Source organism: Xenopus laevis, chromosome 9_10L (assembly GCF_017654675.1).
Source record: "Xenopus laevis strain J_2021 chromosome 9_10L, Xenopus_laevis_v10.1, whole genome shotgun sequence".
NCBI classification, from domain to species: domain Eukaryota; kingdom Metazoa; phylum Chordata; class Amphibia; order Anura; family Pipidae; genus Xenopus; species Xenopus laevis.
Window position 1 is genome coordinate 86,571,827 of NC_054387.1, and position 26,333 is coordinate 86,598,159.

At 36.4% G+C, this 26,333-nt stretch overlaps 1 protein-coding gene across 25 annotated transcripts in view; it reads right to left on the reverse strand.

Moving 5' to 3' along the window:
- Positions 1-26,333, reverse strand: part of unc80.L (unc-80 homolog, NALCN channel complex subunit L homeolog) — a 92,123-nt gene that overhangs the window by 32,483 nt on the left and 33,307 nt on the right. For 16 of the 25 annotated variants that reach the window (XM_041577220.1, XM_041577233.1, XM_041577215.1 and 13 more), the window contains 11 exons: positions 21,606-21,818; positions 21,110-21,281; positions 15,633-15,766; positions 14,657-14,822; positions 9,295-9,498; positions 8,315-8,415; positions 7,748-7,948; positions 5,553-5,660; positions 4,666-4,804; positions 3,344-3,525; positions 2,264-2,395 (listed from right to left, as the gene is read on the reverse strand). In XM_041577220.1, coding sequence (XP_041433154.1) covers positions 2,264-2,395; positions 3,344-3,525; positions 4,666-4,804; positions 5,553-5,660; positions 7,748-7,948; positions 8,315-8,415; positions 9,295-9,498; positions 14,657-14,822; positions 15,633-15,766; positions 21,110-21,281; positions 21,606-21,818 — 1,752 coding nt within the window. The remainder of the gene's footprint in view (positions 1-2,263; positions 2,396-3,343; positions 3,526-4,665; positions 4,805-5,552; positions 5,661-7,747; positions 7,949-8,314; positions 8,416-9,294; positions 9,499-14,656; positions 14,823-15,632; positions 15,767-21,109; positions 21,282-21,605; positions 21,819-26,333) is intronic. The other 9 variants (XM_018236092.2, XM_041577228.1, XM_041577226.1 and 6 more) reach the window with 5 other exon arrangements.

Sequence of the window (26,333 nt, forward strand, 5' to 3'; positions counted from 1 at the left end):
TGTGAACCAGCTGCAAGTGGAAAAGACGATTGTGCACTAGCGTACAGCCTATACATATAAAGCTTATTACTGGAAAAAGCTTTGTGCAATGATGAACATTACATTGTGAAATGCAAATGTTTCTTTGTTATTTTGGCAACATTTTTATTACATTTCCCCAGCGGTGTGTTATAGGATACCTATTACTAGAGCATGTGCTAGAGCATATACAGTAATTAGAAGAGAATAGCATGCACGTTCAAAATGGCATGCACCACTGTCGCAGGCACAGGATAAGTAGAAAACTAATAAGTTACCTTTATTATTAACATTATGTTGCACTTAAAAAGAGACAAATATGGATATGAATATCCATATTCATATAGTTGTAGCCTGGTTTTGCCTTCATGGAGGAATCATTTACACAGATTAAACCCTGGCTATTAAAAATAGTTTCCCAACTCCTGTTAAAGAAGACACCACAACTTCCATTGAGGTGAGTATGGTATGTGAGAAGCCTACAATAAATTGCCAAGAAGGTGCCTTGTTTTGTGATACTAAATAGTACTTAATATACATGAACATCTTGGGAATTGAAATTGCTTTTATACAGTATATATATATATATATATATATATATATATATATATATATATATATATATAGATAGATAGATAGATAGATAGATAGATAGATAGATAGATAGATAGATATATATATATAGATATACTGCACCTGCATTCCTTGCTCAAAAGCTTTTAAAGCAAAAGGTGCATCTATTTGTCATTTAACTCAGGTGCTCCACACTGAACACAGAGTAAAAAAAGAAAAACAAAGAACTGTCTGAGCAGGTGGGTCAGAAAATCATAAGAAAGGTTGGATAATTGGATAATTTCAAGGCTACAAGTCCATCTCCAGAGACCTTTACATTCCTGTGTCCACCATACTAAATGTTATTAAGAAGTGTGGTACCGTTGCTAATTTCTTTGGGTGCAGGGGTGATTCTCTGCCCCTTGAGACGCTCCCACAATGCCACCCCCTCGCTCTGCATCGGTTACCTTTCTTGCAAAAGAGCAGGTCCAGGGGGGCCACATTGCTAATGCAGAGAGCGCAATTATGCTCTCTGCACTAGTAGAGAGGAATTTCTGCTTTAATAACCAGAAATTCGCTCTTAAAGTTACCAGGAGCTGCTTTTTGCCACCCCTGGTAACTTGGGGGCTGCTGCCGTCTGAGGCGAGTTCCTCAACTGCAGAGAACGATTATTCAATTAGTCGTGAAAAAAACGTAATATTCAAGCCAACCTTCAGACACAGTTTCAACATGCATCATCCATTGCAAGCTTAGTGAAAGTGGGCTGTGGAGAGCAGGAAACCTAGGAGGCCTTAGAGTTTGCCAAAATACCCCTGAACAAGCCAAAATCGTTTGAAGAGAGAATGTCCTTTGGACAGGTGAGATGGAATCATAAAGTACAACATGACTTTGTTTAAAGGGAAAAACAAAGCCTTCAAAGAAAAAAGGACCATCCCTGCAGTCACACAGCAGAAGTTCACTGCACATGTTATAAACAGGGCCCTTAATCTTAATTATGGACCCACAGACCTCAAAACTGAACCTGAAACTCAATTAGTGAAACGGAACCTTCAGTTCTCCTTATTAACTTGCAAGTATTTCTACAATATTACCAGCAACCAAGTTTAAAAATGATCCCCTCAGATCAGAGTTAGTTCTTGGCCCAGTTAGGTGCTACTCATCTATTTTTCTTTAGAGAGTGCAACATTATTTGCATGCATGTGGAGTTCTAAACATGCTTGTTTTTTATTTACAGTTAATTTGAAAATCAAATTGAAATGCTCTTGATGATATTACTTTTAGCTGGTACTGTCTAAACCATATTTATTGCTAGTTATACAGGCAAGGCATAGCATGCCAGGAGGTATGCACCACAATGCTTGATTAAAATGCTTGGCATGCACACTGATTGAAAATAGTAGAGGATCTGTACAGGCAAAGGCTAATCCATAATGGCAGCCTAAGGCTGGAAATTGATTAGCATGCACAGTCAGGTCTAATTATGTTTGCTGGGAACTATTTATACTAAGGTTCCAGCAGCACCGGTTTAGAGGAGTGTTATTATTCCTTTTGGTATAAGAAGCTAGTTTTTCAAATCAGCATGCTGAATGCATGCCAATGTGCATCCAAGTGCAAGCAGAGAGAATCCATAAGCAAACCAGAAGAATAAATCTTTATCCTTTGATATTCGTACATGTTTCACACTCCTACTCACAGACTGGTCCTCGTTGATTGGGTCTTGCACGCTTCCACTGCTCTGTGGTACCCAAGGAGGGTCAAACATGGGAACAGATGGCATCCCCAGAATGGGTGAGGGCAGAGTAAAGTTAATGCTTGGAGGAGGTATCTAGAACAATATGAAACACATCAAAGTAACTATTATTAACAGAAATACAAGTATAGTGTATAATTTAGTTTAACTTTTAGATTTCAATCTAGCAAAGCATATAATCAAATCTTCTCTACTTCTCTCTTACTTCTTAGGCACTAAGTATGTCCAAGTGAAGTAATCCATGGCAACCAATACGTGACCAGTAAATGCAACTTGCAGATTGGTTGTTATCACCAGAGCAAACCTAATGTGTTTTTATTACTGTACACAAGCCCTTTAGTGTAGTTTTAGCACGGAAACAGGTGATTGTGATAAATTATCAAAATTAAAAATTTCCATTACCGCATTTTCCATGACGCAATAATAAGTTAAAGCTACAGTGCAGTTCTGAAAGCAAGGGATAAAGTAAGATTTGCTCCTAAACTATTCTATACCATGTATTACAGATGCACCAAATGCAGAATTGTCCTTTGGAATACTGAATGTTCTGCTGGACCAAATTTGAACTATTGAAGGTGATGATGAAGCTTTAATTTTATTAAATTATTAGAAGCATATTATGGTTCTAAACTGGCTGAATTTAAAAAAAATATGGATTTGCTGTATTCCTTCCAAATATACTCCCAATGCAAATATTTGAGCAGGTTATGTCAATGACTGCAATTGACTTGTGCAGAGGGAATCTTAATCAAATACCATTATTGCTGCAGCACACTGGACATGGCAATATTTGAATATAAATGCAAGCAAAATATGTGTGCCTTGGCTTGTGCTCAATTACTAAAATGGATAATAATTAGCATCCATATGGCATCATTGGGTATAACTTGCAGTGGATGCAATTTTAGCAGGCTCCCACTATTACACTGAAATTCATGGAGAAAAATCTGCTTTGCAGGTACAAAAAACATGTCACCTTGCATTTATAAATGAGCCTTATAGTGTTTGCTCCATTTTTCCCACCTTATAAATCTGCTGTGCTCCTTCTTCCATCCGAGGCCAAACCTGATAACGGAACCTCCAGAGAGTATGGAATTTTAATATGGCATTGATTCTCTGGACTGTCTCGGGATGCTGAAACTCAGAGGTCAGCATATCGGAAACTGAATCAGGCACCTTCACAGCACAAAGTAAGAACATGGCAGCTGCAGAGGGAGCAAGATTAAGATTAAGGTTAGGCATTGAATATTTCAGCCTGTGTGGCCCTACAGAGAAATTGAGGGTTCAGTAGGCTCAGAATTGATCCTCAGTATATGTTCCTATAACTTAAATAAAGTCAGTAATAAATCACACAACACATCCAAGACATTTTATACACTGCACATGCTGCCAAATACAATATGCATAGGTTCTGTTAAAAACTCCAGAAAAAGTAATTCATAGTATATGATGGGGGTGTGAAATCTAAAGGGGGAGTCTTTGGGGGGTGTTCAGTCTGAATGTACATAAGGAAAGACATGTAAAAGGGGGTACCTAGACTTACTTTTCCGTATTAACCATAAATCACTGGGAAGGACTAAGAAATCCTTTCCTGCCACTTAATTTGTTTGGGATGCATATGAAGCTAAGCATTTTTCAGCCTTAACAATTTTGGTAGAGGAATTAAAAGTTTTATTATTATTTATTATTTTTTTTATTTTATTATTAAAACTTATACATGCATTTACCAAAAATTATGCTAAAAAAAGAAGCTAACTGTATATAAAGGAGAATCAAGATTTAAATGGGATATGACATTTACTGTATATAATAATACAGGTCTGGACTGCGAGTCAAAATAGGCTCTGGCATTCCTATTACAAAGAGGCCCAAACAGGTCCCATTAGCCCACTAAACAGTGACTTTCTATGGCACCTGATAGCAGCTCCTCTGGCATTTGCCAGAACCAACAGATTGCCAGTCTGGGCCTGCACCCAATGACATAATTTAAAAGGCAGCCATTGATGTTAGCAAAATATCAGTAACAGTCAGTAATAGTCATGCCATGCATCCAACACTTTTGTATAATGAAGGCACATTTTCCTGGGACCTTTAGTGTGTGCCACACTGATTTTGGGAAGGCAGGACCTAAAATGTGTCCACAACCTTATAATGAAATGCTTATTTTTTTTTATCTATAGCTTTAGTATCTAGGTAGGTCAGGACAAAAATGAATGTATTGTGTATTTAAATGGAAATGTCATTTAAGCCAGCATACAGAACTGGGAAACAAGTCAATGCAGTACAGTAGTCAGAGAGTGAAGACATAAAGTCACCAGCAGACAATGGAGCAGGAACTAACTTACCTGCAGCGCCTGCCATGTGCTCATCCACACTTAGGAGCAGCTCCCATGCAGCAGGCTGAATGTCACCATACATTTCCTCTGTTAGGATTGGAGCTGCTTTAATCAGCAAGGACAGAGGAGCAGGACACAAGCTCATTACCTGTATATCACAGAGCGATATAGGTTACTTTTCTTTGGCCAAAATCAACACAATATTTAACTTAAAGTCAACGTAAAAGAGGATAAATAAGGGGGCTCTTATTTATAATGAAACGTCATTGTTCTTTAGCCTTGAAGCTTGTATGTGAAAAAGATTTTTATGGGAAGTTGATGGGAATACATAGAATATCCTCCGTAAAATGTTGTTCTTCAGTCTAAATCATGTGCCATTTTTAAGATGGGAAACTATAACACTAATTCTTTTGAGCATGCAGCTATTCTATACATGTGGGCTATGTAAATCTCTTCATTATGGTCTGGTTACTTAAGTTTACTTTACATTTCTGTTCTGATCTGCCCTGTACTTGCTCTCTATGTTTTCTGTAATTGGCTCCTACCCTTATCCCCTCTTTTACTTTTTTAATTAGCATGAATGAAATTAACTATTTAACATACTGTATAACAATACTTCATGGGTATGTTTGTGCCTATTAAGAAAATATATTAAAATGCAGGAAATAAAACAGAATTTTCAATTCTGCAGTAAAAATAATGCCCTGCTCAGCACTTACGTTACAAAGGAAATAATTATACAGTACAATACATAACAACTGCTAATCATACAATGTGAGATATCCACATCAGCAATTATTATGCAAGGGCTGTTCGATTCAACACTCAAGTCCATTATATTCTAGATAATTGCAGTTACTTTCATCCTTTCCCCACCCTCATAGTGATATGCTTACCTGATGCCTTATATATTTCAACATCCCACTGTCTTTTTTCCCCTCTAAGTTGGCTTCTGTAACCCTCTTTTTCAGGGAAGGCGTTCGCAGGCATGATTTGTCTGAACACTGCAGGTAGACAATGGGCCAGAGTTAAAATGATGAGATAATGTATTCCTTAATTTGAGTCCATATTTCACCATAGACTTCTGTCGAGTTGTTTTAAGATAATAAACCATGATATTTTTTTAATGAATCTGGACCCATTTATGGGAACAGTTAGTGCGTTTATATTTTTAACATATTTTACTGCTTGTCCCATGGCCAGTTTTTGGGAAGTGGCAAAACATATAGAAGAGGGGAACTATCCTTTTAAAACCAGGTATTTTTAGAGATGGAAATGTCGCAGACTGGTAAGTAATTTGCTCAAATATGTAACAAGAGACTGCATATAATAGTTAACTATGCATCAAAGTTGATGAATAATTTGTCCTGCAGTATCAGAGTTTGAAACCCCTAAACTAGTTGATGCTTTCAATGTCTGAATCTGTTTGAGTTTTTTTGATGACTGTAACTTATCTTTCTGCTCTCCATATCATTTTTTTTATTTCCATAGATTTTAAATAGAAATACAAATGGGCAGTGGCGGAACTACCAGGGGGTAGGGGGTGCAGCGGCACCATGGTCCATGCCCCTGCACCCCTGATGGGGCCCGCAATCCAAGAGCAGATTAAAATTAGATTGGAGATCGCAATCTCCATGGCGCACAGCGTGTGACGTCACCGTCGGCGCACTGCGTGTGATATCACCGCCGGTGCACTGCGTGTGACATCACTGCCGGCGCGATCCCTGACAGTCAGTCTCCACAACAGCTTAGTTAAGTGCATTATGTTTGGGCAGTTTGGCGCCATTTTTTTTGCCTGGTTTCGGCGGGTCCAGCCCTTGCCCCTCTCTGGCAGCTTTGTAAAACAGAGGCAGAGAATAAAGACAGAGAGACAGAGCAGAGCAACTCCCAACAACATGGCTCTTCTGCCCAATGGAGATCAAGGATCAGGCCAGGAGATGGGACAATGCTTCACAAGAGGGGAGGGTGTGGCTAACTGACTTTTTGTGAAGAGTGCACCCTCCAGCCTGCAGCTTACTGCAGGCCCCTGGTTCATCTTATTTCACTAAACACCTTCTACCTTCTTAGAGGTCTCCCGGGCTCCAACAAGACCAACCTGGCCAGGTAGTACCCAGCTCACCTCCAATCTGTGTTCAATATAGCTTATGTGCCCCCTGTGCTGGGTTTTCTGTGTCTGTCTGCTTCTACTTCCACTTGTTTGTATGTGTCTGTCATAAAGGTCACATGGTCACTGAAACTGCCAACAGCCTAACTCCAGGAAAACCAATGGGAGATGGTGCTTATAGTAACAGTGGGGTAATAGTCTCTGGGGAAGAGAGATGGTTCCTATAGTAACAATGGGATATTAGTCTCTGGGAAGGGAGTGTGACGGTGGGATAGCAGGTATAGTAGGGAGAGATGGTGCCTATAGTAACAGTGGGATGATAGTCTCTGGGAAGGGAGTGTGACTGTGGGATAGCAGGTATAGTTTTTGAATTATTTCTTCACTCTTTGCAGCTTTCAAATGTGGGGTCACTGACTCTGTCTAAAAAAATGTAAAGCTACAAATGTATTGTTATTGATACTTTTTATTACTCTTTCTATACAGGCCTCTCCTATTTATATTCCAGTCTCTTCTTCAAATCAGTGCATGGTTGTTAGGGTAATTTGGACCCTAGCAACCAGACTGCGGAAATTCCAAACTGAATAGCTGCTGAATAGAAAGTTAAATAACTCAAAAACAACAAATAATAGAAAATGAAAACCAATTGCAAATTGTCTCAGAATATCACTCTCTACATCATACTAGAAGTTAACTCAAAGGTGAACAATCCTTTTAGGGGGCCAAGTTGTAAATGACTGTACTGGGGCCCTTAGGGGTCTAGCTACGCCACTGCAAATGGGATTGTTCTATCCAAACTTTTTCTAGTGGATCTGAACTTCCCATTTCTTCCTTTGGAGTACTTGGCAGGAAATAAAAGTAATTTGTATATATTAAAAACTTGCTGCTGATTTTGCTGTATTTTATTGACCATCTGTAGGCTAATGTTCTTATTGTTTGGCAGGTGACTGGTTACATCTTCACAGAGATTGCAGCCCGTGAAACACATACCTCTTTCATCTTTTTGCCTCTAAAGCCAGAACCACTACCCAGACCATCTTCTTTGATTGAGTCCACTGTATCTCCATACAGCAGTTTGATAGCTCTGACCAACCGAGCACAAGAACGACTGTGGTGAAGGTAGCAATGAGGGTGGCAGTAATCCACATGAGTGCAAATAAAGCTTTGCTGGTTACATAAAAGGATCATTACCTGACAACAAAAAATAACTCTTTAGCACATGCTAACAATAGACATCTTGTATGTTTGTAACAAGCAAGTTGCTTGCATATGGGCATCATGAGAGCCATAGTTAGCAAGACTGGTATTTATAATGGCATCAATTTATGAAATGAGGAAGGCTCTGACACAAATTTTGAGCATTATAGCTATAGCAACAATAGTGGTGTTTCTCTAAAGTAAAACAGTAACTTTTATTATAAAACCAACTAAAACCAGACCAACTAGACCAAGGTGGTCCTGAATTAAGTTGGTCTTATAATTTATGGAACCGTAGCAATTCTTACTCTGATGATCTTCAATATATTGTATGCAATGTGCTGACACTACTGTACTCACATGCAACCATGACATGTTATGATGGTAACTTTCTTCACTGCTAATGTTTCCTCCTTCTGGCTCAATACTGGGCTCACTTGTGCTCCATGGACTTCCTTCTTCTCAGAGGCAAAAAACAAAAAAAGACAAATTGTTAAAGATCTCTGCAATCTCATGGCTGGACTGTGTTCCTATTCATGCAATGATGGTTTCACAACAGCATACAACAGCACACCACAAAGCACACACTGCCTCCCAACCCATCTAGTTATTTGATTGACTAGCGAAGACAAGCACAGTTACTAGCACAAATCCCCTTTTGAAGGGAATAGGATAAAAGAGTGGAGAACAAATTCCCTGCCTCTTGGCAATGCTGCAGACCATTGTAGTGATCTGCTTAAACAGAATAATATGGTTAATATGGTTAAGTTTCTACCTAGTAGCCTTCTCTAATAATTGTACATATGAACAGAAGGGAAACAAATGTTTAGCTGTATACTTTAACTAAATAATTAAAAATACTTTAATATAAGTGATATTATGTGAAATATTTTTTTTCTGACAAATAATCCTCATATTATCTCAATCTCATCAGTGAGGAGCAAATTGGTTACAGTGTTAAATTGATGACACTATGATGTTGAGCAAAAAGCAAAACTTAATATTGTAGCTAATTGCCCTAAAACCTACATAGCTCTTTTAGTTTAACATAACCATTCCCGTTTACTTTCTTATATGACTGGTTTCACTTTTGCCAAATGCTGGCTATGGGCAGTAAGTTAATACATGGTTCTGCTTAAAGGTATTTAAACAAAAATAATATGCTATATTACTGATTAATGCCTCGTTAATGAATAATGACAGTCACCTGTTTGTTAAAGTGAACAAAACTAAATTGGAGTAAATTGGAGTATTGGAGTCTTGGTGTTTATTTTTATGCTTTCAGAGAATACAGTGCTTCCTAATATATATATCCTCCTCAGAATCTCTCACTGAATTACCTATGTCAGTAACAGTGTCCCTGCTCTGTGAAAGTTGGATCTCCTCATTCTCGGACCCTGAGTCCTGTCGTGTTAGCTTGGCGCTCTTTAGGCTGCCGGCCCGGCGAATGCTGGACAGGGAGCCCCCTTTCTTCACTCGGAAACTGCGCGTTCCTTTAATCTGGAGCAGACGGGAGCCTCCTATCCTGATCTTCCTGCTGGGAACTGCATTGAAAGAACAAATGAGGAGTCGTTCCCTTTTCTACAATTTTGGTGTTTTTTGCACTATTTTTCATATTAAAATCAAATGAATTCTACACAAAACCAATGCATATTTCTAAAATCTTTATTATTCTAGAGTTGGCTGAATATGATATTGCTCTTTGACCTCATATCTACTCCACATGCTCATCTAACATTCTGTCTAAATAATCATTATCATTCAGTCACTGTTCCTAACTGATATGATTTAAGAAGATTGGTAGGAAATTCATCCATTCATTTAAAATCAATATTTAATATTGCTCTAGCTTTCCAGGGTACAGTAACATCAGACCCTCAAAAGAGTGATGTTTTTGAGGCATGGAATCCCATAATAGGTTATGGGCAATGTTACCATTTTTATTTGTACTTTTTACTACTAAAATAGATCATATTTTTTTTTATATTGTGTTTCCTTAACTAGAAGTGATTTCAAATTATTTGAATTGATTGAAGTGGTAATAATTATGATTTTGTGTTATTGATTGATAACAATCAAAATGAGTCATTTCTACCAGTAGCCAGCTGGATAGATTTCATCACTGAGGGCATAGACTAATTACCATATAGTAAAAAACAGCTAAAACAGTTGCTAGCCATCTCCCTGTCAACCATTAGCTTGGATGGTACACATGACTTTATGATGAAATCATTAATAGAATTTACAGGACTGGCCTACTGGTGAGCTCATTTAATCTACTGGTATTGAAAATATGTTTGTCTGATGATCATTGTGGACATATTTACCAGCACTTATTTACCAGCATGTTCAGTCGATGGCCCAGATTCAATTCAATGAGGAAAAGATTTATCACATGAAAACTCATGGACAAGATTAAATTCTGAAAAACTTATCTCACAGTTTATCACATCAAAACTCAATTGAAGTCTATGGGAAAATAACTTTTTCTCACTGAGCTGAACCTGGCCCTATATCGGCATAAGCATAATCCGATTCAAATCGAATATTAAGATCATTGTTACAAGAACACAGACAAAGGGAGACATATTTCAAGGTCCCATGTACCTTCTTGTAATATTTTCCATATAGCTTTGTTTAGTGCAAATATTAATAGCTGACTCTATAATTATATGGATATTGAAGCAAGATTGTATGTTATGTATTTCAATTCTGAATTCAGCATATTGTTTAAAAATGTTTTATTGTGATAGGTCTACATCAATTTTAGCATATGAATTGGTTCTCCATTAATATATAAATATATATACAAATATATATTTTAAAAAAGCACATAGTATATCCTTTTGCTCTTTCTGTCAATCTTAGCCTTTCACAAATATGTATACATATTGATATGTAACATAACTTTAAAAAATTTAAAAATCTCTATGATTTGTATAGTACCTCTATGTATGTGAAATCACGTGATTGATTGTCTGTTCAAGCAAAAATAATATTGTCGTTGTCGTTTTTTGGAAAATGCAAGGTATATATTTTTGCTTTATTTCTGTCTAATTCATGATAAGAAAAGGCCAACCACTTATAGAATCAGATTATGAAGACTGGCTGTTTTGAACTACAAAAGGATTAAGAACCTTGCTAAACTAGAGGAATGTTCTTTATTTATTGGTGGCTTATAGAAAGACCAGAAACTCATAGAATCTCTGTATTGTCTTTGCTGAACCTGGAAGAACGCAAGGAAAGGTGAGCAGCTCAAGAGTTTTAGAACTGTCTTTAATTAATTTTATATTGTATTAGAAAAAGGGCAGAAACTTACAGAACCAGAATCTTAAAATAGTCTTCATTAAGCCTGATGTATTGAAACATCATCAAATAAGATCTTTGTCCATATTGCACCAGATACTGCTTTAGGAAATACCACAACCTCCCTAATATAGATATTTATGATCATTTTGGGCATAATGCTACAGTATATTAGAAAAAGATAGCAGCTTAGTGAACTAAATGTTTATGAGGAATTTTCAGAAACTTACAAGTAAATTACTGAGCATTTTACTACATTAGTAAACGCCAGCAGATCAGTGTGCCAGAGACAGTAAGAGAAAGATTGGTTGGAAAAATGGGTTTTCTTACCCATACAATGTTATTACAGTTTAGCAGCTTAAGTTTAAACCTGATGTTAAGCTAGTGCACATTAAGAAATATAACTAAATGTCCTTTTCTGCGATTCATTCTATAATATATATCATTATAGAGTATATGGGGAACTCCAGCAATTTACTAAACCAAGACCATGTATTTAAATTAATTTATAATCATTCTGTTTTAGATAATGTCTGAACTCAATGAACAAAGGTTTAAGGTAATGTTAAGGTGCTATATGATGAAAGGTCATCTGCATGCCAAACCAAATTTGAAGAAAGTCCGTATTTGAACGTGATACTATGCTAGTACAGACAAGCAGCTCAATAAACCTTAGATTTTAGTGACTGATGACATACAATGACTGAATGAAAGGTCTAAATTTGTTTTATATGGCTGATGCAATAGTTAGTTAAATAGTGCAAAAGGATATACATGTTAAAAGAAAACTCCCCCAAAATTTGGGATATATTGATGATGACACCACAAAAGCAACACTTAATGACACCACTAAGCCAAAATGGACATAACGTGTCATAAAAAACAGTTCCTGATGTATTGCAGAGCAACATTTTCTTTTGCATTTAATGCCTTATATCAGTATTAGTCACCCTATAGCCTTTAGGATACTGTTGGCCTAGAAAGGCTGTTAAAAGAGTGTGAGAGTTGTAGTTCAACAAATGCTTCAGAACCACTGTGGTGTTCTTGATATTTAGTTGTATTTTTTGTACAGAGCCCAAGTAACTTCAAAAGATCAGTATTTAACTTTTTGTGTGTAATATACCCCCCCCTTAAATTCCTTAGAATCTACAATATTCTCTGCTGTAAACTCAAAATTCATCCCTAATGCAATGGTTACATATTCTCCATTTCTCTATTCAGCCGTTCTCTTTTGTTTGGTTAACATCTTTAGTCAATTCCTCTGCCTTGCTGACTCACTTTGGTTCTATTTCTAATCTTTTTATGGTTATGTCTCCTGTTTAATTAATACTTTTATAGTACCAGTTCACTTACCTGTAACCTGTTACAGAACCTGTCCAAGACACCCATCCATGCTGTACTTCCCATGACTTTCTCATCTCTCTTTGCTTGTTTCTGACAACTTAACCTTATCTTCTACTCCATCCTTTGTTTACTTACCTAGTAATCCAATCAATCCTCTGCCTTACACACTATCATTGCTTTTTCATTGCATTCCAACATTAACATTTTTCATACATGAGATCACAATTCAGAAAATTATAAACAAACGATGAAAAATAATAAACAGAGATGCATTTTTTTATATGATAAAATAGTGGTAATACCTGAAAATAATTAGGGGCAGATCTATTAAGGTTTAAATGGTAAAAATGAATTCGAATTTTCGGAAAGAAAAATTTGGTCAAAACTCACAAATTAGAATTTAAACTCCCCAATTTGAATTTGAATGTGAGATTTATCACACCTCAATCCTGGAAACAGTTCTAATTTGAATATTCGTCACCTAAAACCTGCCAAGTTGATTTTCAAGTCAATGGCTGAGGTCAGTTGAACCATTTGAATATGTCAATTGCCTTCTTGACATTCAAGTTTTTTTTCCAGAGGAAAACTCGATTCGAATTTTCGGGTCATTCATATTCGATTGAATATTAGATTGAATATTCAATGTTTTTTCATAAATAACCTCCCATTCGAGTTGTGAGTAAATTCAAATTTATTAGAATTTAAAAAAATTCACATAACATCAAAACTCAACCTTTAATAAATCTGCCCCTTATTTTGGGGACTATGCAATATAATATTGTTTAGGAAAATGCTGCTTTTATTGTTGTACTGTAGATTCTTTTTCTACTTGTCCAGGGAACTTTGATATATTTAAAATCCATCATTCAGTGACAGAAATATATATATATATTTTTGCACTTATCAAAATGCCTTGCATGTCAGTTAATCACAGAAAATACAAGGCATCTCGGAAAATTAGAGTCTTGTGCAATGTTTCAATGGTATGAGTAAGGAAGGGATTGTAAGAGACAGAAACAGCTTTCAGTTACTATTACAATTACAAATAACTTTCAAATCACTGAAAATGTTTGATGAATGTTGCTTAGAATCATTTTTCTTTTTATAATTCAAAAACTGTTCAAAGGTGGTGTACCCATTTAAAGATATTCCGGTATAAGGTATTATAAGGCTATTAGAAGACTATGATTTATGATAAACACTGATGAAGTCACTCTTAGATAACATTTACACCACTTTAACACTGAGATGCATTCATAGTTTGAAACAGAAGTAATATATAGAAATCAGTGAATGAAAAAGGTCTGAAACATTGGATTGTGGTGTGTTTCACCATAATTAATACATTTTAAATAATTTGTGCTGATCCATCCACATTGTGTGTGTATGTATATATATTTTTAATTGTATGTAACTTCATAACACGTAACCTCAAAAACAAAAAATGTTATTAGTTTGCCATGTTTATGTAATATCTCTTATCTAATGAAGGTAAACATTTCAATAGTGGGTTACAAAATTTTAAGGGCAACTTTGGGATTCTGGATCTTTCTTGCCCTGCATTCTAAATTTGTATAGCACATGTGACTTCCAAATATTTCTCCTAGAAATAATGGTGAAATCCAATCTTACCAATCAAGTATGTGTGCACACAATTCATTCCTGGTTCAGATTTGGATTGTTTTATCCAGTCTACAATCAGTAGTGAGCCTTCAAAGCATTACTCAACATTTTTACCCAAAACTAAGAGGTTATCGCCTAATAAATCTGTAGTTGGAACAGCCTGTACATACTGAATATAATTCTAGTTATTGTAATCTCTGTTCTAAATCACATTCTGCTATAATAAATCCTTAAATATAAACAAGAGATCTAATTAATTACATTTTTTTTTTAATTTTAACATCATCAGGATATGCTAAGGCTATGCTAAAAATGTTTAAATAGTCACTAGGGTAAAGAAAAAAATAGTTAGAGCACTAGCTATCTAGTAAGCAAACGGTAGTGTAAAATCCCTTAGTCTAAATGCCTTTCAGCTCAAAGGCTTCCTACCTTTCTTCTCCTCACCACCAGTGTCTGATTTCAGGGTGTGACTGCTGCTATGAAGGGAGTCTTTAGAATCTTCATTCTCATCCAGTATACCAGCAAAGCTGATCTTCCTCTCGTATCTATGACGGTCCATCTCAGGGTCTAAGCGAAGGCGGCAGGTGTCTAGATCCTGTAAAGTTATTCAGCAAAAATATTTAGCAGGACATCAGTTGGCTTCCTCTACATTTATGGTAAGGGCAACTGTAATTGTGATGATCCCTCTCTATCTCATCAGGATTATTCAACTGAAAGGCCACTGATCAGAAGTGGTATATTGATGCCCCAGTCTGTTTAAAGACTTAAAAATGTATTTTAAAATGACATATTCTTCCTGCATAGAGGAATCTTGATAGAATAGTAAAATATATGAAACACTAGAAAGGCATCCAGTTGTCTTGTGTTGGTCACTTGAGTGTGCACCTCTATAAGTATCATATAGTAAGCAATAGGGTAATATTAATGCAAAACAAAATACATATGTGCAGATTATATAATAGTTAAACAGCAGAAACTGTTGCCTCCTTAATAATTAGGACCTTCTTTCCCAGCATATTTGCATTAATGTGAGAGCTGTCTTATTGCTTCTATTAGTCGTAATAATAAAACTTTCTTTTTCAATAGCAAAAGCCATCATCTATTTATTATCTTAAGGGGAGTGCAACATTCATGTTTTCTTGAAGAATCATGTGCCCATAGTTCAATTCGCTTCACAGTAAAATATGTAATGGTAAACGCCCCTAAATATTAACAGGTTCCATTCTTTTAAGTAAGTCATCCACTACCTTAAGGTAAAGAGACATCTAGCATAATCCACACATATAGGGCAATATATAAAAGGTGCACTTAAACAAAAATGTTTGTAGAAAGAAGAAATGATGTATAATTTACTAAATTTGTATTAGAATAACATTTATAGTATACTTATAAATAGAAGACATACCGCAAGAGGCTCAGCTCGTGGTCTAGGCAGACAAGGGAAGGTTTCCCGTAAAAACGTTGTGATTTCCAAGAGCAGCTGGCATGCAGACATCTTCAGAGCAAAAGGACACCCACATTTTGTTGGGTTTACGGAACCTAGGAAGTTAAATTCTAGTAAGGAGAGCACAGGATGCTCAGATTTTGAACTGACCAAAGAACTATTGCCAAAACCCAGTGATTACCAACATGGTGCTCTCCAGCTGTAAGTAAACACCAATCCCCAATATATTCAAAAGCTACCAAGAGCCGTAATTTAGCATCATCTGGAGAGGCCCAGATTGGCTTTTCCTGCAATAATAAGGCAATAATCACCAAGGAATCAATAATTAGGAACCAGAGTGGGATGGCTAGATGAAACTGAGTCCCTTTTACTCATGACAGTTGTTCCACATGTTGATATATAAAATCACAAAAGGCAAAGTGAGGATTCCAACTTGTCCTTATAATGCACCCAGCAGTAGTGCTGAAGCCTGTTACTTATACATTGTGTACATATGTACATTATGTGTGACTGTTTGGGCATAAAATAAAATGTGAAGTTTGTGAAAAATGGAAATTTGTCAAACTCAATAAAAAGCAACAATCGGTGGTCCTCTGAACATCCATCAGTGCCTGGGAAATCAAGCCTTTGGAGACGTTTCACCATCTACTACAGGGGATCATGGAAAATTATATAAAAAAAGGCATGTTCTATGGGTATGGGCCGGTTGTGCCTAGAGGATCTCCTTCATGTCAAATCAGTGGCCAGGGGAAACTGAAAAGTGCCAGTGGTTCTGACTCTAGAGTTTAACTACTTAGCAGCAACAGCTGCCAGGAGCATTAAAATTACTTAATGGCATCTCTGGGGAACATCTCTGCTCCAGCTCTGGAACTAATGATAAATGATCCCTGGTACAATACATGGGGCAGATTATGTTATGCTCCAGGCAAAAAGCAAGATGTCAGAACTAGATTTAACTCTTCACATCTTGAAAACATCTCTACAGAAAAAATCAAATGTGAAGGGTTCAGTTTCTATCCACTTCTATATGCTGTCAGGAAGTGTCCTATTAATGCACTATCCCAGTTTCCTACATATAGGCTTGAGTCTGATCCTTAAATTATGGAATTATATGAGAAAGAGGAAAGTATGTTGACTACTGAGATGAAGGGAGAAATGGCAAACAGAGAAAGAAGAAGCGAGGGGTATAAGATGTGAAGATATAAAAACAAAGAATGACATGAAAAGAAAAGAGAAATAAATAGGCAAACATTGAACAGTTATCTATATATTCAATATTCATAGTACAAGACACCCTAGGCTGTATAATTATGACGTTTGGAACATCAGAAATTCAGAATATTTTACCCCAATAGCACAGCCTTCAGGTATACCCTTGCACATTTGTCATATTGAGAAACCAACTTATATACTATTGCTTTAAAAGACCAAAATCAACATTTTCTAAGACTGCTATAGTCTTTACTTAAATGTTCTGCCCAGTGTAGTGAAGGCTCTTAATGCATTGCCTTGATAGACACCTAAATGATACAAACACAACAGTTAAAGAAAGATTTAAGGGTCTTTTGGCCTTGAAACAATACATGACTACTTTTCTAACTTGCTTCTTTTTTTAAAGCTTTTTAAAAATGTTAATTTTATTTTTTAGTAAGTCAGTAAGACACATTTTGGGAGTATCACCTCAGATACGCATCCAAGTAAAAAATCAAGTTCAACAAATGGCTGCAAACGGTATTTTTTACAGTACTTCACAGTATTTCTTGCATTATTTTAAATCTTGTGAACAAATTTACCATTCCCACTATGGCACCGCATGAAACCACTCTGTGTTCGTTTTATCCAGAGAAATATCACAGCTTATATAATATTTTCATTCCTAAAATTTAAATAAACTGTTAGGGTTGCACCTGGTGCGAAGTAGGAAGAAGTAGGAAGAAGATTCATTTATAATTTTCCTCTAGTGATAAATTGCCTCTGATATTTTTAGAGGCATATTGCAGATGTAGTAATCATATGTAACATCATGCTGTATCAATTGTATGAAACATGATAGCTGCTTCATGTGAACTGATTTGCAGTGCAGCAATGAAAACAGGTGATTAATACAACCTGCTCATTTAGCCAATGTCTCACATGCAGGTGCCAATACTAAAAGTCTGGAGGTTTTTTGAAAGCCCTTTCATAATATACTGTTGTTTTTTTTATGCCAAAACATATACTGGTTCAATTTTATATACCTGTACTGTTATACAACTATTAATTATTTGTTCACTGCACTGCACTGGGCATTAAAAGCTTAAATTAAAATGTTCTTTTGCTTATAGTTAAAGAATCATTTAACAGTCTGTCAGAATTCTAACATATCCAAACTTCCATTACATTATGCATTTAACCAATAATATATTGATTTCTCAATATGCTCAATTCATCTAATGCTCATGCAGAGACATATTTATATACAGGGTCGGACTGGCCCATCTGGATACCAGGAAAACTCCCGGTGGGCCCAGGTTTCAGTGGGCCCTCTTGCTTCTAACCATTTAGCCTATTTCATGGTCATTCCCTATTTCTTTATAGGGAAAAAATATCTTAATAATGCAAGAATATAGTAAGTAGATATAAAATACTAGGAGAATAAAGATGTTGAGTGAGGAAAGGTGGAATAAAAGTTTGAAAAGTGGGCCCACAGTCTAGGGTTTTCTGGTGGGCCCCTGGCATCCCAGTCCGACACTGTTTATGTACATGCATTATTCAAACACTAAAAACTGTGAAATTGTCATTCAGATGAGGTGCAACCAGATCAGATATCTGTAGAAATCTGTGAGGCCAGACTGCATTTCTATTACTTATTGAAATAATTTCTCATATCAAAAACAATTTAAATGAGGTCAAAAATGTAAAAAAAGATACTTTTCTTGTCCTCTTTAATATGATAAAAGTAGGAGAAAGTAACCGGTCTGGTTGCACTTTTGACACATAACCTCCCATCAATGCAATGATTATAAATACATAAACAGCTTTCACAAGGACAACATATCCAGCCCATAATGATTACTGTACTTTAACTCTTACAAAAATACCAAAAATTCCGCATTCATAGAGAAATGGGGCAAGTTTGGCTGGAGGGTCCATGGCAATAAAGCACATCCTTATGTATGATGGATAAAACAATCAGTTATGGATGTGCATTCCTTGTTGGGATACTAAAAAAATCAAGTTGTAAAAATACAGCAATTTCTAGCAGAAAGCACAATAGAGTATCCAAACAAGCATGTCCCATTTGTAAGCCTGCAAATGTTAATAAACATGGTAGTTTTGTGGCTATGTATTAACAGATTTTCCCATTGATTTACAATGTTCTTAGCTAAAGAAGCAGTAATAACACTTTAGATTTGATAACGTACTTGTAGGTAGTTTTCATCAAAATACTTTGGCTTCTGAAGTGCTATTTTCAGTAAATAATTGTATCATGTCAGAAGATAATGCAACCAAATTGTGGCACGACTAAAAGCTACTGGCCATTTTATTGGTTCCCGGGTCTGTTTTACCCAAATGTATTAAAACATTTATACATGAATGTTGTAAATTCTCCTTAACTGGGTGCTTGACTAGTGAGCTCATACAGTGGTCTTCTGAGCATCAACTAAGGTGTAAAATCCTCTGTGATCATTTCATCAAGACTATTATTATTGTATAGTATAATTCAGGTCAAAATTATTTTTAATATCTATAATATAATAATATGTAAACCTCTTGATACATAGCCCAAATATTATTTAACAGAAGTGTTTGCTGTTAAGACATCCTACTTTTTTAAAGCAGCAGTGCATAGACTATCCATGTGATACCTAGTAAATTTATTAAAATAAAGTATACCAGCTCATGTTACTTTGCTATGAAAACTGAACTTCATTCATTACAATGATAAAAAAAACATTTATTGTTGTATTTTAAAGCACATCAAAACATTCCCAAGCTATCATGGGAACTATCTAGCTGGCCGATCTAATGAAACTGTTTGACCATTTTGGTCTGCCATGATCTTATGTTTACAAGCTAATTCCCTTTTGTGCACCACTGTTTTAAGAAGTAGGAGATATTTTGCAAGTTAAAGTAAGCAGAAACATTACTTCTGCTGTATATCATTTATTATATATTTTAAAATAAAACATAACCAATTAGAAAATGCTCTGCACTGAAGCATTTTCTAGTAAGAAAGGTTGGTACCCATATGACAAATTCTGTTCTTGGTTCTAAGACAGTTAATGCATTTCTCAAAATTGAGCTTTTAATTATGTATCTTAAGCATATGAAAAATATTCAGATCAATATATATTTAGAAATGTATTTTAAATAGTATTGCTTCTCAAAGATTAATTTAATTTATAGTCACATATCTAGTACCAAGCTTCCCAAGAATAATGCCTTGGTAAATACATGAGACAGACTGCACAGAGTAAGAGCATTAAGGACAGATAACAATATTTTCACAGAGCAATAAGGCACACATTATAGACCCATCTGGACACAAACAGATGCTATGTCTGGGACATTAAAGAAAACTGGAATTCATTTAATGTAAAGAGTCTCTAGGCACTAAATAATGGTAATCAGCCAAAATAAACCTTTTCTTACGATTTCCTAGAATTCATCTTAAAATGCATTTTGGCAGGCAAAATATTCCTACCTGGAAACATTAATGATGAAAATTTTAACAAAGCTAATGTTTTTGGCCAACCAAAAAGAATTAAGCCTGACACAAGGCTGGCCACCAATCCAAAAAATATCCATTGTCTTCATCCATTTTAACTGACAAACCATCCTCAGCCTGTTCCTTAGAGATTAGTCATACAAATTATTGTGTAAAGAAAGAATATCTTGACAACCGCATGATATTCATGCTATGCTTGTACCGTATCCATTTTCCACAACTGTAGATTTTATTTTGGGCTGTTGAAATATCACCTTGGCCAGGTATAACTCCCAGTTTAAAAATTAGGTCCCAGATGTGCAAAACTCAGTTTTAATATTTTATTAATCCGGTTGAACTTGAACTCAGATCTGACAATCCAAGAGCAGGCTATTGAGCCGCCTTTATTACTCTGTCTACCAAAGGCATGTGCATGTTCTGTGCGTGCAGTCTGTGTGTAGGATTGCCACCCGGCTCCTGAGAACCCGATATGATCTAACCATAAAAGGTTTTCAGCCAGGCCAGATTATACACCTTATTGTAATTGATTAGGCTTTTTGTTTGCTTTGACATATTTTTAAAGGTTACTCACAGATTTTATGTTTTCTGACCCAATGCTAATAACCATGGTTGGTTGAATCTGATCAGGCTAACAAGGAGCAGGTGATAAACCTGCCTACATAACAAAGCAAGAATAATCAAGATAAAGTAGAAAGAAATATAGTGATCCTAAAGCAGAGTTCCTTACAAGCAGGGTTTCTTGTAGTAAAGGGAGTCTCCTTACTGTCATCTAAAAAGTCTTCTTCCTCATCCTCTTTTCGCAGCCTTCTTTTGGTTTCTTCATCATAAATAAGTCCCAGCAGATTGGCTGGACTTTCACTCTCACTGTGACAGATCTCATTGAGGCGCGCACCTATGACCTGATTGAAAAGATGGAAAACCTGTGTACTTAATGTAATGTAAGAAAGATGTGCTTTGCTGTTTTCGCACATCATTTTTTGGTTGACTATCTATACCAGCTTATCACACCCATCTACCAAACCATCATTTTCTTTGGATGTCATCACAGCATGTCATCATGGCATTTGATTTCATTCATTTCATTGCCAGAAAAAATGTAAACCATTTTTTTTTACTTATTATTGAAAATATTCTTATATTCTTGAGAAATATCTCAGCTCTTAATATTGTTTGCAAATGATAAATTCTCCTACAAAAACCTTGATGCAAAAATGTATAATTACATCTCCCCACTGGTAGAAGAGCTTGGCTGCATTCCATTGCAGTTTCTGGTTGCGCTTGTTGCCAACTATTGGTGAACGACCTCGAGAAAGACCCTTTTTGGCAATATTCACATGATGTCCCTTCATCCACTCTGGCCAGTTTCCACGGTTACAGCGATGCACAAACCGTGCACATTCAAGAAAAAGGGCAGCTCTGGCTACCACAGGAGCTTCCTATTAAAGAGAATAAAACAGATCACTATAATAGAATATTGTACCAGTACATAATACAATATGTGCTTTCTTAGCTATTTAAAGCAATTCTTATGCTTACACCTCTACTGATCAGGACTAACTTAGACAACCTCATACATTTAGGGGGTTATTTACTAAAATCTGAATTTATCTCATATTTTATTAAAAAAAACACCACAACCAAACTTCCATGCTCAATTTGACCATATTTATTAATAAAATAACCTGAATTAATCGGATTGCGGACAAACTTACTTTTTTTAGTATTTGCCCAAAAACACTGAAAAAGTCTGATTTTTGAGCTAATCCCAGTGCAGACCATGAAAACTGATTTATACAGGACCAAGACAGGTCTGAGATGGCAGATTTTCGGATTCCAGCTTTTTGCAGCATCGGGGCATAATAAATCTTGAAAGTTTTTTTTTTCCACTAAAAATTCACGTTTTTGTGAAGAAATCATGAACTGATCCTGAATTCATGCAAGTTTTGTAGCTCTCCTGCTACAACTGAGCCCTATCAATAGCCAAATAACTGTACTGCTCTTCTTTAATCTCTGCTCTATTCTCTAAACCACAACGACTGTTTGCCACATTTAACTCACTACTATGCCCCCCTCCGCACCCTCCACCCATTATTATAACTGCCCAAGACCTTGCTCATTTCTTTAAAGAAAAAATCGATCTTATTAGACTTAGCATGTCATCTGACAAAAATCTCAGATTATCTTGCAGTCCACTAACATTCTTAATGCACTCCTTCACCTCCGCAAGACTAGATGCAGTTAGCAAACTTCTAGCCTGCCCAAAACCCACAACCTTGACCCCATCCTTTACCCAAACTCTGATACAATCTGTCCTGCACTTAGCCACCTATGTTACCTTTCCCTTTCTACTGGTACATTTCCATACATGGAAAAAATGCATAAATAAGACCATCATTTCATACTTGACAACTCACACCTGGTGGCTTTATTATTTTGGAAGGCTGGAATGGACCTTAAACTTTCTTCTCTAAAAGTTTCCAGCAATGACTAAGATAGGCTGGCATATTCATGAAATACATCTGGAAAACCCTGCACCTACTTCATCTACAGCAGCCCTGCAGCTTCTCAATTGGGTATAATTTCCTAGCGTTTGATCTTGCATGCTTATTGCCAGCAAAAGATACCAGTGTAGCGATGTGCAATTACCTAGTGTTTTGACAACTACAGTGTCTTAGGGAAAACAGCAGAAGTTAAAGTTCCCTAACCTCACATGCTGTATATTAATATGAATAGGTAAGGCTCAGATGCTGGCAGTGTCATGGGGATACTGCAATGCTACAAGGCAAAGCTGAAAGTGATATAGAACTTTAGATCCCATTATAGGATTATGCAGAGGATAATGGAAGAGATACCATAATTTCTCAAACACTAGAGGACTGCATGGAGTTTCATATTTTGAAGTACTGTATCTTACCTGAGACCTGCAGATGAAATAACGTTAAGATTGAGATATGAGAATGGAAGGAGATGAAATCACAGCACACAGAAACACACCACAAATGGAGAGGAATGAACCAGATGACACGAAGCTGTAAAGAACCACAGAAGAATTGTAACAATCACTGCTGAACACTGATATTTGACAAACATTGGAAACTGCAAGATGCAGCAAAAGGAACTAGTAGCGCTTTGTGAAATGGGATAAAATGTACACGATTGCAATCAATACTTCACCGTGAATCAGATGCTATTCACTTAAAAAATTTCCATCTGTTTTTTTTCTAATTTCCAGTGTTCAGAATGAGAGTGATATGTGTGCCTGATTCTTTAGAGGTCAGATAAAGAAAAACCAGCAAAAATCAACACAGCTCAGTGTCGGACTGGCCCCCCGGGATACCAGAAAAACTCCAGGTGAGCCCGGGTGTCATGCTTTTACTCTTTTGGCCTATTTCATGACCATTCCCTATTTCTTTAAGAGGCTTAATGATGGAAGAATTGAGTATAGTATGTAGAGATAACAGACTAGGAGAATAAAAAGGTTGAGTGAGGAGAGGAGGAGTAATAGTTTGGAAAGTGGGCCCACGGTCTAAGGTCTTCTGGTGGGCCCCTGGCATCCCAGTCCGACACTGCATCTGCTATATAATACAGTTACCCCCCCTGCTCATTTGCTTATTGTACTGCAGTTGTTTAGATTTAATTTGGGCAGGTGCATTTTCTTTAGTCCTATTTTTGGGATCTGATATTAATATTTTAATGTTATTTTGGGACTTAAAACACCAGTCAGTATTTTTCCCTTCTATGGATCTATGATATATCTTGAGCAGGCTGTTATGGAGATGAAAAAACCAAAATGCACCTGTCCTAAGCAAAAATAACAGTGAAAAGCATTTGTTCATTGTCAAGCAACTACTGTAAATGCAATAACGACTGTTATAAAGGACCAGGCCCCAGAGAAATATCAACCCAACAGGGTTCTCTATACAGTAGTATACATCTGTTAGTTCATCAGGGTAATACATTTTAGATAAAAGTTGGGGGTGGGGTAATTATCACTTTTAATAACAATATCATGCTTTAAAGTTGTATAGTTAATTTTGTGCAAATCAAAAAAACATTGGGCAGAAAGTTAAATTGTAAATATCTGAAGGTAATCTGATATACCATTAGGTCCATCAGGGTAGTGAATAATGGATAAGGGTGGAGGGGAGGGCTGAGACTACATATAGGGCAGAAATCACATCCAGAAGATTTGGTAATAAACTACTCTTACCATCAAGATTAAGGGATGGGTTACAACTTCCCTTAAAAATATGGACTATACTGTTATAACAATGATATAAGTTGACTATACTAAAATACTAAAAACAAATGCTGTCATGAACGCACATTTGTAATTCACAGGAGATGTTACTCCACATCATAGCACTTTATTGCTACCCTTGTCTTGCAGACATAAAGGACAGTGTCTTGTTTGAAATTGATTATGAACATGCTGATCGTTGCAACAGAAGAAAAGAGATAATTGAAACAAGGTATCTGGGTGGGATTTTTTTCCATTCAGTTCTAATTTTGGGATCTGGTATTAATATTTTAATGTTATTTTGGGACTTAAAGCACTAATCAGTATCTTTCCCTTTGGGGGTCTCTCTATTTCCCCAATTTTGATCATTTTAAAACAACAGGAGGGTGGTGCTTAATCTCTTTTTCTCCGTTTTCGTTTTCATGTAGCTGAAAGTATAATACAAATTTAAATTTGCTGATTTTAACAAGCTAAGGAATTCCTTGATGTATTCCTGGCACGTTCACAGCTGGAAACTAAAACATTTTTAGGAGGCAAATCGAATCACCCCTGAGGAGGAGGTAGGGTAAAAACATAAAACAATATTCATCAAGCAAATACTTTTTTTGAAACTGTCATTTACCAACTGGGATATACCGTATATACCCTGTATAAGCCGAGTTTTTCAGCATCCAAAATGTGCTGAAAAAGTCTACCTCGGCTTATACTCGGGTCAGCGGAACTCAAACCCGAGTTGCTGAGATTGCAGTCACTTTTAATCATTCCTATACCAACAGTACACTTGGGGAGAGACTGCAATATCCCACAATGCCCTCTGTTGGTTATATGAAAGAATAACGGTGCACCCTCTGTTGGTTATATGAAAGAATAAGAGTGACTGCAATATCACACAGCGCCATCTGTTGGTTGTATGAAAGAATAACAGTGACTGCAATATCACACAGCGCCATCTGTTGGTTGTATGAAAGAATAACAGTGACTGCAATATCACAGCGCCCTCTGTTGGTTATATGAAAGATTAACAGTGACTGCAATATCACACAGCGCCATCTGTTGGTTGTATGAAAGAATAACAGTGACTGCAATATCACACAGCGCCATCTGTTGGTTATATGAAAGAATAACAGTGACTGCAATATCACACAGCGCCATCTGTTGGTTATATGAAAGATTAACAGTGACTGCAATATCACACAGCGCCATCTGTTGGTTATATGAAAGATTAACAGTGACTGCAATATCACACAGCGCCATCTGTTGGTTGTATGAAAGAATAACAGTGACTGCAATATCACACAGCGCCCTCTGTTGGTTATACGAAAGATTATCAGTGACTGCAATATCACACAGCACCCTCTGCACATGGTAGTGGGACAGTGGGACAATGCACACAGTAATCCGTTTGGCAATTCTCTGTCACTATCAACTTTGCAAAGAAGTCCAGTTGATCGCTGGGGGGGTCACTTTGGCAGAATGTGCGCTGCTGGGAGACAGGGCTGTAGTTGTGTCTAGGCTTATACTAGAGTCAATAAGTTTTCCCAGTTTTCGTAGGTAAAATTAGGTACCTCGGCTTATACTCGGGTCGGCTTATACTCGAGTATATACGGTAATACACAGTATGTGGTTTACTAGACAAACGTGAACTATTCCCCATCTTGTTATATAGCTCTAAATTAAATTGTCTTACAGATGATAATATGCTTATATTTAC